The 17,670-nt window shown below is 33.8% G+C and overlaps 1 protein-coding gene across 4 annotated transcripts in view; it reads right to left on the minus strand.

The window, feature by feature from the left end:
- The window catches only part of mbt (serine/threonine-protein kinase PAK mbt), a 125,555-nt gene that overhangs the window by 48,701 nt on the left and 59,184 nt on the right, over positions 1 to 17,670 (minus strand). For 3 of the 4 annotated variants that reach the window (XM_090375716.1, XM_090375717.1, XM_090375714.1), the window contains exons 2-3: positions 10,248 to 10,467; positions 7,089 to 7,931 (exon numbers count right to left, since the gene is read on the minus strand). In XM_090375716.1, the coding sequence (XP_090231842.1) occupies positions 7,089 to 7,931; positions 10,248 to 10,457 (1,053 nt within the window). In that variant the 5' untranslated portion in view covers positions 10,458 to 10,467. Of the gene's footprint in view, positions 1 to 7,088; positions 7,932 to 10,247; positions 10,468 to 14,898; positions 14,969 to 17,670 lie in introns of those variants that run through there. The other variant, XM_090375715.1, reaches the window with a different exon arrangement.

Consider the following 17,670-nt stretch of genomic DNA (forward strand, 5'->3'; position numbering starts at 1 on the left):
TAAAAACACATAGCTCAACTACGTATCTGTATATAAGTAGGTTATCTTGGAATGCTCTTTCTGTATAATATAGATAAAGGTTTGCGATTATGCTTGATGCTGGATTTCCCATAGGGGTGCCAGTCACTTGCAAGTATAACGATGTTCCGTCATATACATAATTATTAAAGATGCATAATTTTATTAATCATTGTTGTCGGGTCAACGATGATTAATATATTCTTGCATTTATATTTTACTCATACAGTAAACCCCCGCTATTCGGGGGGGTTACGTTCCTGAGAAATGTTGCGAATACTGAGTTATGGCTCCCATAGTAATAAAGGGGTTCCGTTCCAAAGTATGTAATATAAGAAAAACTAGTCTAAAATTTTGTCTATGTATATATTATATGTACCTTCATAATATGACTATGTACATAGTGAAATGCAAGCATATGGCATCGAAATGAAAATAAGAAACAATTTAATATTGAATGTAAGGCCGTACTATTTATTAGAAATTTCAAACAAATCTTTCAAACCAGCGCCTTTGCTATCTAAAAAACTTATCCCGCCAGTGCTATCACCAGTTTTGCTAAAGTGTTGATAAAGGAGTTTTGCCTTTTCACGAATGATGAGTGAACTTAACGGAATTTTATTTTGAGTTCGGTCTTCTATCCACAGATTTAAAGCTTTTTCCATCTTTTCTAATTTAACATCACGAGTTACAGACCAAATTTTTGAAGCAATTAGCGCGTTTTCAAGGACACTACGGCGGATTTTTTCTTCCGATTTTTTGATTGATTGTACCGTTGACTCATTGATTTTATGTTTTGCCACTGAGGAGACACTTTCACCATTAGAAATTTTGTCTAATAACTCAATTTTATTCGCTAATGTCATCACCTTCTTTGATATTTTCACATTTCTCTTGTTATTCGTAACCATATTTTTGTACGGGTTAGAAAGAACCTGTCCACAATAAAGTCACTTTCTTCCGTTAACACACTCGAAAAAGTCTGTTTTACACTGCAAAACGGTAGATTTATCACTTTTGTAAGCATATCAATTTATAAATTGATAAATTTATTCAATTTATAAGCATATAAATTAAAAGCAAACGACGAAACCTTCCATGACAAGCACATAACACATACTGAACAAGGATTAGCGAGAAACATCCACGCTCATGATTTTGTCAACCCTCTCCCACTCACCCACCCACTGAGCACTGTTTTGACTGGGAAAGATAATTTTAGCCACGGCCATGTTTTTTTATAGCAGAAAATATTCAAGGCGCTTTAAAATTCACATTTTTTTAGGTTTCATTTTATATTAAATCAGCGATCGCGAATAGCGGGGGTTTACTGTATTTCTTACATTTGATTCTAATAATTCTAAAATTTCTTAACTTTTTATTTACATTTGATTTATATTTGGTTTAGATTTAAATTATTTAGCATATATTGATCTTTACAGAAACAGAGAACCTCTTGTCATTTTTTGCCTTCAGTCTGGGTGGTTGGCCCCAGCTGAAGTCATCTAGATTGTCGGTAAAAAGCGATAAATTTTTTTTTTTTTGCGTTTTCTTAAGTCCCTGATAGTATTATTATTTGATTGATTTACTTTTTCTATTATTTTCCATTATCCTTAATATTTTATAGACATTAGGGTGTATTGCATGATTGCTTGCAACTGCATTGACCCATAAATATTAGTTACAGTTACTGTCGTTTTAACTTTCTTTTCTATCACTAATATATATATATATATATATATAGAAATGTGTAAATGCTACATTTCTGCCAAACACATTTTTATTCAAAATATTATCTTTAAATTTTAGCTTGAACTAAAGGTTAATCTATCCAACAGATGCTAGCCAGATAAATTCTCAAATTTGCTTGAAACATTTCATTGCATTTACTGAACAAAATAGTTTATTAATTTGGATTATAAATAAATCTATAATTAACATTTAAATTTAATGAAACTCATCATCCCCTATACCAAGTGTCAGTTAATCCAATTATATCAGCATCTACAGACCTAATCAATAGCCAAAATTCATCCATTTTATTGCCAGTTTAAGCTTTATATTTTCTTGTTATTCACTTCCATGATACATCCCTTATAATTACTGAAGCATGTTTCACCATCATTAACCTAGTGTATACTGTTTCCATTACATATTTCACACTTAAATGGCAAAAGATCATTTATGGTCCTTTGATCTTTTGGCAACCTCTCATTTAAACCTAGAGTAGAATGCAAGTGTGACCTTGACCCATACTTTCATGTCTACTTCTTCCACTGCCACACTGGCAATTTTCCCAAACCCTTAAAGCATCTTCAATAACATTGGCATGGATTTTGTACCTCTGTTCAAATATATTCCATATACAGTCAATTCGATTCTGGTTATTTGGGACACATCTGGACTAATGCATTTTGGCCTGATTAAGCGGCTACCCAATTATCTGAAGTTTCACGCAAATAGTTAAAAATACAATGGACCCCCGCTTTACAATTGGTTAACTGTACAATCAAATCACGTTATGAGGGAGTCACCATAGTAAAGTACCATTCACTATACAATGTGTAGTAAGCTACGGTCATTGTGATCACATTTGTGAATTGAATTTTAGTTCTATTAAACAGCGATTCTAATTAGCGAAAATAGGAAGAATATTATCCACAGGCTATAAAAGTAAAGAAATATTAAGCACAAATTTACTCTTATTACCTTACCAATAAAAAAATTAAATAATACCGAAAATCGGAAGAATATACGTGATAATCAGAATAATTAATACGTACTGTAATATGTACATACTAACTAGTTGACATTTCTGTTCACTGACATTTGTGGGTGGGGGAGTTAAAATTTAAAACAGTAAAAAGATAATCAATAACAAAGAACTCGGCACACACAAATTGCAAGTACACGATACATGCAAGAGAGAAAGGAGAAACAAGTTAAGAAGCTTTAAAAATAGGAATGAAGAGAAGATTCTGAAAATTAATTTTTTTATATGATTGAAGATTCCATGGAAGTGTAAATACATTTCACCATAATAACCCACAGAATTCCAGCTGTTGGTATTATCGCAAATTCAATAAGATCAAGTTTACTATCTGTTTATGATATATTGCACTAACAGAACGGCACCTCCATAGCCAGGTGGGCAGTGCGTAGCACACGCTTCTTGATTAGACTGGGGTTAGAGCCCGTGACCACCAAACACAGAGAATGCGGAAAGGTCAGGGAATGACCACTGCATATCCTCGGAGCAATATGGCCTTAGTTGCTAATGCTCCTAAAAACCAAATAACAACAACTAAGAAAGCCCAATAAACAGGTGACTGCTAATTGTTTTTATTGTTTTATGGTTGTGACCTCCAGAAATCCGACCGAACCATGTGGTACAGTCAGAGACAATCGTAAGGTAATCTCCAGTGCTGCGGTCTCTTGCCCCGATTAAACGGCATGTTGTCTCAATTAAGCGAAGTAAACCCTGGCTATTTTCTCGATTGGGTTCTGTTTTTTTAGATTTGCCCTAAATAACCGGAATTCACTGTATCTGCAAAATAAATTCCTCCTACCAATTAGTATGAATCATGCTGATAAAAATCCCATCCCCACCAAAGTGTGGCAGAGTCCCTCAAATCCTAAAGTTAACTAACAAGCCTCCATGTCACAAAATCCCTCCTATTATGGACGGGAAGGGTTGTGGGCAATTACATTTTTTCCTAATTCACAACATTTTTTCAGAATAGTCCTATACATTTCAACAAGATCTTCAGTTTGTTGTTTTAATATCATTAGTACTCAAGTGTAAAAACTAAAACCTTATAAACCACCTTGAAGAATTGACAATTGGTTAGTTACATAATCAATTGTAACAAGAGGCAGAAACAGAGAACATACAAAGTATGTTCCCAGTTTCTGTCCCAAGGGACCCCCCTAACAAAGCTGCCTCCTGTTGATCAAAAGCAGTTTGCTCTCAATGATTTCTATATGGAGCCCGAATGAGAAATATCTCAAGCATACTGTTAGGCACCTGAGTCACTATCCCGTCTACAGTTTTAATCTGCTACAGGACAGCCTGTTTAGCAAAGTGATCCAATTTCATCTATAAATGTGACAAAGTTTAATTTTAAATTATCACATCCTCGGCAGCTAGCACATTCAGTCATACTATGATCACTGCAATAGTGACTATCAAATACATAGAACAGCCTTAAAATGCAATAAGACTGACCCATAAGGGGTATTACTTACATCATTTCCAGTCTGAGACAGGTGCCATGGTATTTTGGATATTCTTGTATTAACCTAAGCTACTGTTAAGACTTACTCAAAGATACTTTTACAAAATATTTCAGAAATTAAAGTTAATACTTTGTTAATTAATTTCTGAGAAATTCAAAATTGATAATTAAAAATGGCATGGATATATCTAATATTCTGCACTATGAAATAAATTTCATAATGGGAACTAACTAGACTATTGTTGATTACAACCTTCACTAAATTGGAAACTTCCACTACTGATTATCACGACTTGCACACTCATTATTAGGATTTAATGGTTACAAGTACCACTAAACTACAGTTTGTACCCAAACTATAAAAATAACTACCATATTACTTATAGGTAGCATGAATAATTAACATAAATAAGAAGATAATACACTACAGTATATTCAGTTATATATACTATCTATAAATATATCAGGGAAAAAAAAACAAAAACATTACCTACAATGCTTGGATTTGGCACCCAAAAATTATCATTAACAACAGCTGACCAATCCAACAAGTATAACTTCTGAAATACCAGCTTTATTTAAAAACTAAACTAAGCCAATTATTTGGTCTTATAAAAATCTATAAGATCAAATAAAATTTAGAACATAATTAAAAGTGGGTGGGCAACTTATCTGGAGCTGAAAGTCACTATAACTAGTCCAATCTTCTCAATCTCTAAATTTAGAGTTAGCATCTCCAAATTTACTTACTAAATGTTGATCCATAATAAAACTTAATAAAGCAATTTCAAACCAATGCTCCAAAGTGTTTCCTCTGCAAGCTATCTCCATCCTGTATTACACATCACATTTCGGTATACACGTTATTTGTGTCTCAAATTCCATGCCACTTTGGATTTCAAATTACCATTTCACTACAATAGAGATCTGATGTATCTGGTAAAGGACATTATATGGAAATTTAAAAAATCACTTTATACAGATTAGTAGATTTGCATTAATTATTTACAATTATTGCCACATCTTTCTCACATCAAATCCTTGGTGATCTTTAATGTTGATAGAAGAATTACCATCCAAGTTCACCTCCATTTCATGTCACATTACTCAAATGATCAGGCAAACCTCTAAATTGCTCTACATGTGTGAGAAAGGTTGTCTCTGATTGCTATTCATAAAATTCAAAAATTGTTTCACTTGTAAATAAGAATTAACCGACCACTGTTCAAATAATTTCTCTTCATTCAAAATCAAATGAAATGAATTTTCATACTACTCTTTGTACCACAACATACTTATGCTCCTGTTCTTTTCTCCATTTCACAACCTTCCAAGGATAAAACATATGCTTAAGTTCAGCAACTTATTATTCCCTGGATTTCTAGCACTTACTCTGATATCTCTTTCTTTTCTTTGTTGGAAAATTGTAGTCTTCTATTAAAATCATGTCTTTTCTAGAAAGACCTCATTAGACAAACTTTATTATTGTTCTGAATAATTATTTAAATGATTATTGAGGTATTCAATCGAATAATAATTAAAAGATAAATTAAAAAAGTAAAACTTATTTCTTAGATTGTGGACACATTGCTGAAAATTCTTTGTACACAATACTGTGAATCACACGTCTCTGCAAGGCCTCTGGCACCTGTAATGTGAATATTGATTCCAGCCTTAGGTCTATATTGAGGGAAAACTACATACAGCTGACCATGCACAATCAACTATTCTGAACTATGCAAAGATTAACACAATTGAACATTTGCCCTCGAAATTTAATGACTGTTGTAGAAAAGCCACCTGCATAGAAAACTATGATTAGAGGCCTGTGCGCTCTGGATTCATTATTATTGTGGATTATTGTGTGACACGGAGCGAAACGGAAGACAAAATAAATAATGACAAGTTTAATACTAATTGTAAAACACACATATATTAAATATTAAATACAATAAATTAATTATTCCGTCTTCTGTTTCACTCAGTGTCACACAATAATGCATAGAAAACCATTTTCTATTCAGAACAAAACGTAAATCATGGCCATGCTTCATAATCAATATTATATGGAGAGCAGCAAGAATGTTACCGTTTCTTGACAATTAAGATTAAGTAATAAACAATTTGTTGACTGGATCCTGTTACAGAGGACACTGTTAGTGAAGATTTCTTGAAGCAACAACACAAGAGCTCATCTTCAATTTTTTTTAATTCACTGTGGCAATAAGCTGACGGCACCACCATTGTCACTATGTACCATCCCTATCTACAGCTACAGTCCAGTCATCATAGCCTTTGTATGCTATCTCATCACGGTTGTCAACAGTCAATAACTTTCCTGAGCTCACAATAACCATGTCCTTACCTCAGTATTAATTACTAACACAAAGAAAACAGATGATTGATTTTTATACATTTCATACATGTTGTTATTTAGAAATGTTATGCACGGTATATAAATTATAATGCAAATAATAATATCTTTAAAAAAAATTCCATGCTGATATTCAGTTATAGGTGAAGGTGAATTTAAATATTCCTCTATGTTGAAAGAATCACCTCTCTCCATCTCTCCTTTTCCAAACTTGTTCAAGATTGGAAAGAGTTCTTTCAAATAATTATAAAAAAATTCTCATCTGAGAGAGCATGTAAAAATATTTCGAAATTACTTTATCTGCATGCATTTATTTATAAAATGTATATTTTACATAAAACATGTCAACACAATTGCTTATTAACTTTTTTCATACCAAAATTAAGTAAACATTAAATTCAGTTTTCAAGGATGCCATTTAAAAAAAAAAAAAAAAAAAAGGAAAAAAAAAAACTTACTTTTAAAGTATCCTTTTGATTGTCTGCTGGTAACTGTTCCTTTCCCACCTGGGGCTGTTGCACCTGAGCAGGATGCTGGTTTTTGGCACTAAGAGGTGTTGGACTTCTAGGGGCATGAGCAGTAATGTTATTGTTATTAGTAGCATTAGTGGTATTATTATTGTTACTATTATTGTTGTTATTGTGGCTCAGTGAATGCTGCACATGTCCTGAATTAACAAGTGGTTCGGTATGATGCCTTCCTGGAAGGGGCGGAGGAGGTTCACCATTTGTGATATGTCCGGGCTGGGGTGCTGGAGAAACTCCAGCTGGATGGGGACTAAGTTGATGGGACGGATTAGCCTGATGAAGATGAGGGGGAGGAACCATACCCATAGATTTTGATGTACCATGATCAGGATGATAACCATGTTCCCTTTCCCACTCTGGATCCCTTCCATATTGTCCTGGATGCTGTGCAGTATTATTATCCATCCCATCCCAAGAAGGTCCTTTTGAAGGCGCACTGTCCCTGGGCAAATTATGACCATCAACGTGATCTCTGTGAGCTTCAGGGTAATAGTAATTCCCATGATGAGGGTGACCACGTGACTGAGGATGCTGATGGGGTGGATGCTGATGCATATGGTGATGATGCGTATAATGACTATGATACACTGGAGGGCCTCCAGGTGGCAAATGAGACGATATATGTGTACTCTCATCTTCAGGCACTGGAGGTGGAAGGCGACTTAAATAGTCACGACGCATCTGAGGAGGACTTTCCTTCCTTAATGAATTAGATCTAGTTACTGAGATAGGACCATTTCTGTGACCAGGACCAAAGCTGCCACGCACTATAGTCTAAAAACGTACAAAAAGAGAGGAAAAATGTGTGAATTTTCAATACTCAAATTTAAAATATAAAACTTGAAAAAAAGCAAAAAAAGTAAATTTCTATTAAGAACACTATGAATTGCACAATTTCAAAACAGTGGGAATTTGGCATTGTCACCTACAACTAGAGGTGTAACTCGGGTGAGGCATATGCCCTGGGCATCAAATTTGAGGGATGCCTTTTTATGGTTAAAAAATGTAAAAATTCCAAAAGAACAGTTTAAGGGGTGCCATTTTTTTTTATTTGCCCTGAGTGCCATCATCCCTAGTTACGCCTCTACCTACAAGGAACCATACCAAATATTATCCATAACTGAATCAAAGTTAAAAAAATATACTTTCTAATTATAGATTTAAAAGCACTGCATCCCATATAAAGTGATATCTACTGTTCAATAAAAATATATTTAATTTCTTAGGCAAAAAAAGTATGTGGGGTATGTCTTTCCGTCCCCCCTCCAATAACAACTGGGATTTTACATTTCAATTTATAGAGTTAATACTATACAGCAAGAAAATATCACTCAAAATTATTTTATAGAATTCTGATCTAGTGTTTTGACATTTTCTCAATTTCTTCTGTAGGTTGATAATCCCTGCTTTCTAGGATCAGCCTATCGTGAGTTACATATATCCTCCCTCTGCTTACCAACCAGGTGTGAACTACCTCAAGTAAAAATCAACAAAAGTAACACATTTTTTCTATAACATGTTATTTAATTCATACTAATAACAGAAATTAAAAAGAAACTTCTATAATCTATGTCAGATGTATTTCAGAATTTTTTGGCTTCTTCAGTGACTTGTTTCTGTAGTACCGTCACAAACCGTATCTGGAAACTACCTGAACACAGTGCATAATTGTACTTGTACACTAACCACCTGGTTATGGTCATGCACCTAATATTTAAATTAAACATTCTGACATTATTATCAAAAGCAATCAAAATAAAAAGTTTACATTTCATGCAATTTTTTTTTTCCATTAAAACAAATACCATTTCACTATAATTAAAATATTTCCAGGTCTTGACTGGAAATATTTTCATTTCCCTTATTATAAATGAAAATTTAAATGAATATAAATATGCTTTGTAAATCTTATTTAAGTGAAACAGTACTAAAAATATTCAGTACAATGAATTATTTTCAACCCACCAACACCTGAAATAAATACATTTACCTATGCGAAAATTACTCTAATTACTTTTATTTTTATAGTAGGGAAAAAACAGTTTATAAAAAGGGCTGTGTAGTAAGGTTAGATGTGTGTTAAACACAAAGCAACTAAGGCTATGAGGCATCAGTATATTGTGCTTATAAGCGAGTACTTTTTAGCCAACTTGTTTGTGGAAGAAAAACTAGAGCTTCCAAGAGGAGAGGAAAAAATTAATGTAATCTTTTTTTTTCACAACATGGTCGAGATCAACTAACTCAGCCATGTTGTAAAAAAGCCCATAAAATTCCTTGTGTCATTGACAGGATTTGAACTCTGGCCTTTCCACCCAGAGGCAGGGATTTTAACCGCTGTGCTATTTGTGAGGGAAAAGCCCTAGAAATATAAATCTAATTTAACTCGGTGTAACTTGAATATAGATATTTTCAATTGCACTAAAGTTGAATTTTTGTATTAATTTGTGAGAGAAAATATCAAATATTAAACAAACAGAAATCGATATATTAATGCAAAGTTACAATAAGAAACATTTAAAGGTGTGGATTATTAAAATTTTATACGATACAGCAAATCTTATAAATACAATATTCTTTCAAAACTATGATGCCTGAACAAATATTTTTAATTTCGTAGATGTGTTTTTTCATTTTATTTACTATTTATTTTAAAACTGTTATTTAAATAAAATTATACAAAAATTGCTACTTCTATATTATAGAAAAATTTATTTGAATAATAATTATTTTTTGGATTAATTTTTAGTTAATATTCATTATAATGAATCCATCCCTTGTCATGGAAGTTGTTAGCCTAAATAAGTTTAAGGCTCAGCTGGACAGGTATTTCGACCGAACAGAAGGGTGAAGTGGAAGTGCTTATTTTTTATTTATTTATTTTTATTTTATTTTATTTTTTATTTTTTGGCTGATGCTGCATAAGCTTGCTTTCTTGCATCAAATGCCTCTACTAATGCTAATGCTAATAAAGAAATTTTAATGCAATAAAAAAATGATTCGCACCTCCTGAGAAGTTCCTTGTAAAACAGGATTTTACTTTAGTATAAAAAATATTTTTGAAAAAAAATAAATAAATAAATAAATACTTACATGAAGCTTTAAATCCATCATTTCTGTTGGTGTGATATGAGATGGATCAACAATTGGTTTTGGCCTATCTTGATGCAACTGTATTAAACTGGCCCATTGTGGTGGCAAGCCCACAAATTTCCCCTCCTTCCTGTCATAGCCAGTATGGACTCTGTGTTCAAAATTTGTGGGTGCAGAAATAATTGGCTTCTTCTTTTTCTTGTTAAACATTGTGCAAAACCTAAAATAGTAAGTTTTATTCATACAGGTGTAATGCATAAAAAAGTTATTTATTACTTCAAATATAAACAGTAAATAAAAACAATTCCCCATTTTTCTTTTTTCATATCTACACTGAAGGGGAATGTCAAGTACTAATAGTCAATAAAGAACTAAAAAAAAAAATAATGAAGGCAGTACAATCACAAGCTTCTGAAATAAGTTTCTCCACATATGATAATGACTAAACCTGATATACAGGTTTTTTTCTCTTCATATCAGTAGGTAAACAATTAAAAACCAAAGTGAGCTTTATAATCAGAATTCAAAAGCACTGTATTTTTTGCTGCACTGCTGCCAGGGATATTTATAAATTTACAGGCCCTTGACAAATTATCAATGCAAGCCCAAGGATTTTTATTTACCTCAGTCCACCATCTACCAGAGATAGTGGCTGGGGGAAAAAAATTAAGTGACGATACCAGAAACACTAATTTGAAGCAAATTTTTTATTTAACCAGGGACATAAATTATCCAGTCCCAAAAAAAGTAACACTTTGAAACGTATATTTACACTGCCTCCCTCAACCTCCAGTATCTTTTAAGAACATTTCTATCTATAAGATACTGGGGAAAGGGGTTATTGAGTTATCATGAGAAGTCGGAACAAACCCGAGATGATAGCATCTGGATAAAATTTACTCCATGTATGTATCAACATTTCCTACATTCTCAAATAAATAAAGCAGGAAAATTAAATCAAAACTTTAATAGTGATTGAAAACAATTTTCAAAGAACATTCTGTTGCTTTTTTGTGAAAACTACATGTGAGTTTATGATAATTAATTTTCTTTTGTAATGCAATACCTGTTGCATACACTTAAGTTTAACATTTATCTGTGCTTTTTCAAAGGCCTGTCAAAATATATTATGTCACTTACTCCCGTGTGAATTGCTACCAACGACTTCCTAGCTTAATGGTAAATAAATTTATCATGTGAAATTACTTTATCCCAAGCATGTGCAAAAATCTCCACATGCTTGGGACAAATGCTTGACTTTGTATTCATCAATGTTTATTTTCAGTTCCCACTTCCCAGCCCATCTGCTCAAATTTTCTAGATCCTGTTGCAGTAGCACACTACCATTACTGTCATTAACAACCCTTTGTATATTTATCTATGATATTGATGAAGGTATATCAGCCTTAGTGCCACGGCAACAGGATATAGACAATTTAGGCAGATGAGCTCAGAAGCGGCAACTGAAATTTGTAACATTGACAAATGCAAAGTACTACATATGGGTAGAAGTAAACCCCAGAGGAACATACTAACTGTGTGGTACTACACTTAGTGTGGTAGAAAATGAAAAAGACCTGGAAGTAATTGTACAGTCAGATATGAAGTTTTCTGAGCAATGCAGACAGGCTGCAATAGCAGTTCATGGGATTTTCTCAATAATATACAGGAATTTTGCTAGCAGGGAAAAGGAGGCGATTATCCCTTTGTATAAGACAACAGTCAGGCCACGCATTGAGTACAGGTCTGGAGGATGTAGATTTGCTTGAGCTTGTACAGAGAAAGGCAACAAGATTGGTGAGGGGAATGAAGGGATTCTCTTACCAAGAGAGGCTTATGTTCTGCAAATTGCAGTGGCTGGAGACTAGGTACCTGCAAGGTGATCTGATTGAGGTGTACAAGGCCTTAAATGGGTTGAGCGTGCTGAATGCTGATGGGATTCTTCCTCTGGCTCTGATTACAAACCTAAGGGGGCATAAATTCAAATTGAGGAAAGACAGTCATAGAATAGATGTGCAGAAATTTGCCTTTAGCCAAGCGGTTGGTTAATTGCTGGAACAAACTTCTATCTATTGTTGTTGAAGTTGACAGTTTAAATAAATTCAAGGAGGAACTGGACAAACATTTGGAGGGAATGGGTGTGTGATTTTTTTTTTTTGGTGATGCTACACAAGCTCATACACTTGCTTTCTTGCATCACTATCTCACATTAATTAAAACTGGCAATCAACTATGCATATCAAATTTCAAAAAACATATAATAATTAAATGTAACAGATTTCTGAAATAAGCAGGGAAAATAAAAAACTGACTGAAACCGAGAATAGTTGAAAATGATTTGTAAACTGTTTTCAGTCACTGTTGTTTGTTTGTTATTTGGTTTTTAGAAGCATTAGCAACTAAGGCCATACTGCTCCGGGATATGCGGTGGTCATTCCCTGACCTTTCCGCATCCTCCATATTTGGTGGTGACGGGTTCGAACCCCGGTCTAATCAAGAAGCATGTGCTATGCACTGCTGCTCCTTCCCACCTGGCTATGGAGACGCCTTTCAGTCACTATCTTAGTTTTGAAATGACTTATGAATAATGCTTCCTTACTCTATAATTTTGCACAGAATTACATTTCAGGCTTTCGCCATCAAATATAGCTAATTTTGTTTGTTTTTTCAGGCTCATTAGTGAATTAGATCGCGCACACACACTGAAAAAATCTGAAATAACTCACCTTACTCTCTAAACCTGAGAGTAGTTAACTACAGTCCCAACTGAAGAAATCTTTTAGAAATTCCTCCAGTCTACAATGAGACTTGAATCCAAATTAGTGGCAAGTGGCGAAACCAATACAATTAGCAAGGCACTAGCATATCTTCCCATGCATACTAGTTATGGCACATGCCACTGGTTCACCACTGCTGCCTTATTTTTTATTATTATTTTTTGTATAAATTTAGAACCCTTGTCATACTGCTAGGGGCCATTTCTTCACTAACTCTTCTCAGTAACTGAAGAAAAAATAAAAATGATTCAATTTATGAGCTTTAACCTGGTTTAAAATATCCCTGCACTGTTCTACAACATTGCTTTCTTGTATGCAGTACAGCATAAAGTACAATACTGAGAATTCACAGCATAAAGTACAATAAAGTACTTTATGCTGTGAATTCTGAGTATCAAGCTGATCATGCTTTTGTTTACAATAAATTTTCATAGGTAACTGAAGAGAAAATAAAAACTGCGATACATATACAAGTGAATGAATACCATATTCAAATATATTCACCGAGTTATATGAACACACTTTCAAAATCTTAATCTATATATCCTCAATGCGTAAGATTAAATGCCTACATTTCGTGACCAAGTAACAGTCATACATAAATTATTACAACTAGATCATGTTTATTTGCAATAACATCTAAATTACATACTAAAGCAAAGACATACTATAAAGATGTGTCAACTGATCTGTTTGAATGAATTAAGGTAAACTTTATGCATGGCTTACTGTTTGTTACAATCAATTTAAACCTAAAACAATCAAAACCTCAAAAAGTGGCAAGCACGTAGAAAAAATAGTTTACACATTATATCAATGGCTTTATAAAAATATCAACATTCATTTAAGCTACAAGGATATACAAAACAAAAAAAAAAAAAAATCTGATAAAAGGCAATGCAGTTGGTTAAGAACTGATTTGAATGTATACGTTTTCCTAGAATTTTGTAAATTATTTAAAGAGTTCTTGAACAGTAATCGTGAGAAGGAAATACATAAACCACTGAACATGAAATGGCATTTTCATATACGTCACGTTGGCAAGATGGTGCACTCGCTCTCTCTCTGAATGATGTACATAACTTATGAAACTAATACTGGTATCATATACCACAATGGTTAAAACTACAGCACTGATAAGGTCCTAAATGTAAATACAAATTAAACTGTTGTCGCAAAAGAGGCCTTTATTACTAATTTATTTTTTCCTAATAAAAAAAATTAAATATTTAGCAAAAAAAAAAAAATTTTAAATGTGTATTCACATGAAAAATTGTATCAGGATTGAATTTACCTCCCCGTATCAAATATATTTTATTCCAGTTATTATACATTCATATGAAATTTATCAAAATTTTCTTTTTACATAGAAAATATAGTATTTTACTACGGAATAAGTTTGATTCATTATTATTCGTGTAACAGCAATAATCAGTTGTAATAATAAGGTATAATATTAAGTAAGGAGGTCTTCTTATTAGTACAAAAAAACTGAATATAATAACGATAATACGATACCATTTCAATATCGAAAACGTTAATATGTGGAATCCAAGTTTCTATTTATACACTTCACATAAATTTACCGTAGTTTTAAAACATATATTGAGGGGGAAAAACCATGTCTGCTATTTGTTATACACAGAATATATATACACAATGCAAAATTTCCATTATGCGTTACTTAACACGTAAAACGGATATTTTCAAAATACGATTTTTATGCAATTTCCGAAATGTCACACGCAATTATAAATAGTAATATTCTAAAAATGTTACAATAATAGTTCTAACATTCAGTGTCAGCATCCTACCATATAACAAAACCAGTTAATTCCTCTTAAATGACTAAATACATATGAAACAGTACTCACAGTTTCTTCCACGATTTTGCATTCATTTTGCTCTCTCTGTCCCATAAACAAAATTTCCTAAAATTAATGCAACTTGGCAACTTCCCAATCCGCCAGTTTACATTTCGTTAGCATTCCGTGTAAACATGACAGTAAAAAGTTATTTAAATTTTTCGATGCAGTTCAGCTCCTATCTCGACGTACTGGCTGTCAACTGACTTCATTTGTACAATTTTGGAAACCTCAGCAGTGCCTTTCCTGGCGGCACATCTGATCCATTTGATCCCTTAGCCCTAACGATAGGCAGGATACTTCCATTGTTGACATCGGTGGGGCGAAAGTGCTTAACACTTCACTGGCTTCCATTGACTGCTCAACATCCGTATGGGGGAAAAAGCCACGCCTAGATCACAAGAGTTTCGCGCGACCGGCTTGTGCCAACTTTAATAAAGCTTTTGCAGGAAACCAGTCTAAAAGTTTCGTCACGCAAGCGAACAAATATTTCCTTTTTATATATAACACACACACACACACACGTTTTGCCATGACATATCACACTCGCTTGCAGCAGCGCACTTGTGAAATGGTTACGAAACTTATGAGAGGAGAACAACAAAAACTTCAAAAGTGTAACTTAATTATATTTCCTGATAGAAAACTGCCCAATTTTATTGTCGACGTAAAACTACCGATAGGACTCATATTCGTCTGGAACTTTCAACGATTTGTTAGTTTCGAAAATAAGAATGAAAATAAAAAAAATCAATAAAAATATAAAATTATGTGAAGCCTGAGGCTGCACCAGCCAAAAAAAAAAAAAAAAAAAAAAATTTCTGAATTTCCCTCAGAGAGAGAGTCAGAAGTAGAAGGGGAATCACCAAGAAAGATGATATCCAGCTCAGGACCCTGAGTGTGCCAAGCCCATACTCACCAGAGCCCCTGGGGTTATACATCATCATTCTTCTCTTTCTTGGTGATTCTCCCTTCTACTTCTGACTCTCTCTCTCTCTCTCTCTCTCTCAACAGTGGTTCCTAGTTTTTCTATCACACTAAGTGTCGAAACCACTGTGCTAAATAAGCTTGGCACACCCTGGGTTCTGAGCTGGATATCATCATTCGCTTTCTTGGTGATTCCCTTCTCTCTCTCTCTCTCTCTCTCTCTCTCTCTCTCTCTCTCTCTCTCTCTCTCTCTCTCTCTCTCTCGGTAATAATAATAAATTTGATAGAACTAAACGTTATTTAGTCGCACTGTTCAATTTTGCTCCAAGAGCGGCACATCTGCTCCGTTTTATCCGAAGCCAACGACGGCTCGTTATTGTGTTACGGTGCTGTAGCAGGTTTAAAAAATAAATAAAATTTGCAGGTTTGTCCATGGGGCCGGGCGTTATTTTGTAAAATAAGCAACGTAAACCTTGCAATTATTATTAGCCATATGGTTCAGGCAGGGCTGGATTTACATATAAGCTAAACAAGCTACAACTTATGGCTTCACATTACAAGGGGCCTCGGTCCATCCTTAAAAATTTTATTAAGAACAGGTGAACTGTAAGAGAGAAGGGCCTAATATATATTATAGCTTAGAGTCGCAACAAGTTTAAATCCGACCCTGGGTGCAAGAAAGCCTGAGGTTTTGCTGCGCCAGCCAAAAAAAAAAAAAACACAATTGGAGTTACCGTGTGTGACAGAGAGAGCGAGTAGAAGGTAATCACCAGTTCAGGACTCTGAATGTGCCAAGTCCATACTCGCCAGATATGAGCCCCTGAGTTAAATTTATTAACAGTCTTTGTAAATTGATAAATAAATTACATTATTTATTATCATATAAATTACGAGGAGAATGTTTTTGTTTTTTTATTCATAAAGTTGCAAATTCCAAGACGTGGGTTGAAAACCACGTTAGGTTGTCAGTAGAGCGGTAACTAACTATCAAATACTTCTCTAAACACACTTTACGGTTCCGTTTGGACATTAACCCTCTTAAAACAACTAGGAATAAATTTTAGAACCGATGAATTCTTAGAAAGGGTGAATTCTTAAACATTCAATTACATTAAAATATACAATACTGTCACGTGATTTTTTTGTAAAACAAAACAAACAATTACTGTTATGTATTTTAAAATTAGTCTGAAAATTTTCCCATGTCCATCGTGAAACAGGAGTGAGAAAACTGTACTTATTTATTAACCAAAACAAAGATAAGAAAGATACTTTAACACTACACGAGTATAGCATCTACCGTGGCTGGCCGACACCAGCCTGAATGGTACCCAGGACGAGAAGCTGCCTTAATCGGTTCCAGTGACTAGGGCGCTGCAAAATGGTCCAATAATGCCATAAACGTGTTTTGGCTGCACGTCGAGGACCAACATCATATTAGGTAGGTGGTCAATGTTTTTTTATTAAACTGAAGCAGTAGTACTACTCATGGCAGCCCAAAAAAGCTGTTATGTTCAGCATAAGATGGCCAAACATCAACATTTTTTATTGGAAGCCTCAACTGGAAATAACAGACCCATCCACCGGAACTGTTTGATGTTGGGGAGAGAGCCTGTACACACCATATGTCAATATACATTTGAAGTATTTCCTGCTGGTTTAAATAAGACACTATCGCATTACTAGTAAAAAATAAACTTAATTTCTACCGATACAAATCACACTTATTGTGTAAAAGATGGCGCTGACGTACCATGCAGAAAAATTGATGTCTTCAAAAGATCTCAAGCGGAAATCAAGTTTATGATATTAACCAGAATTTAATGAGTTATTTTTTTAAATATAAATTAAATA

Source organism: Mastigoproctus giganteus, chromosome 6 (assembly GCF_048544385.1).
Source record: "Mastigoproctus giganteus isolate SK-2022 chromosome 6, ASM4854438v1, whole genome shotgun sequence".
Taxonomy (NCBI): domain Eukaryota; kingdom Metazoa; phylum Arthropoda; class Arachnida; order Uropygi; family Thelyphonidae; genus Mastigoproctus; species Mastigoproctus giganteus.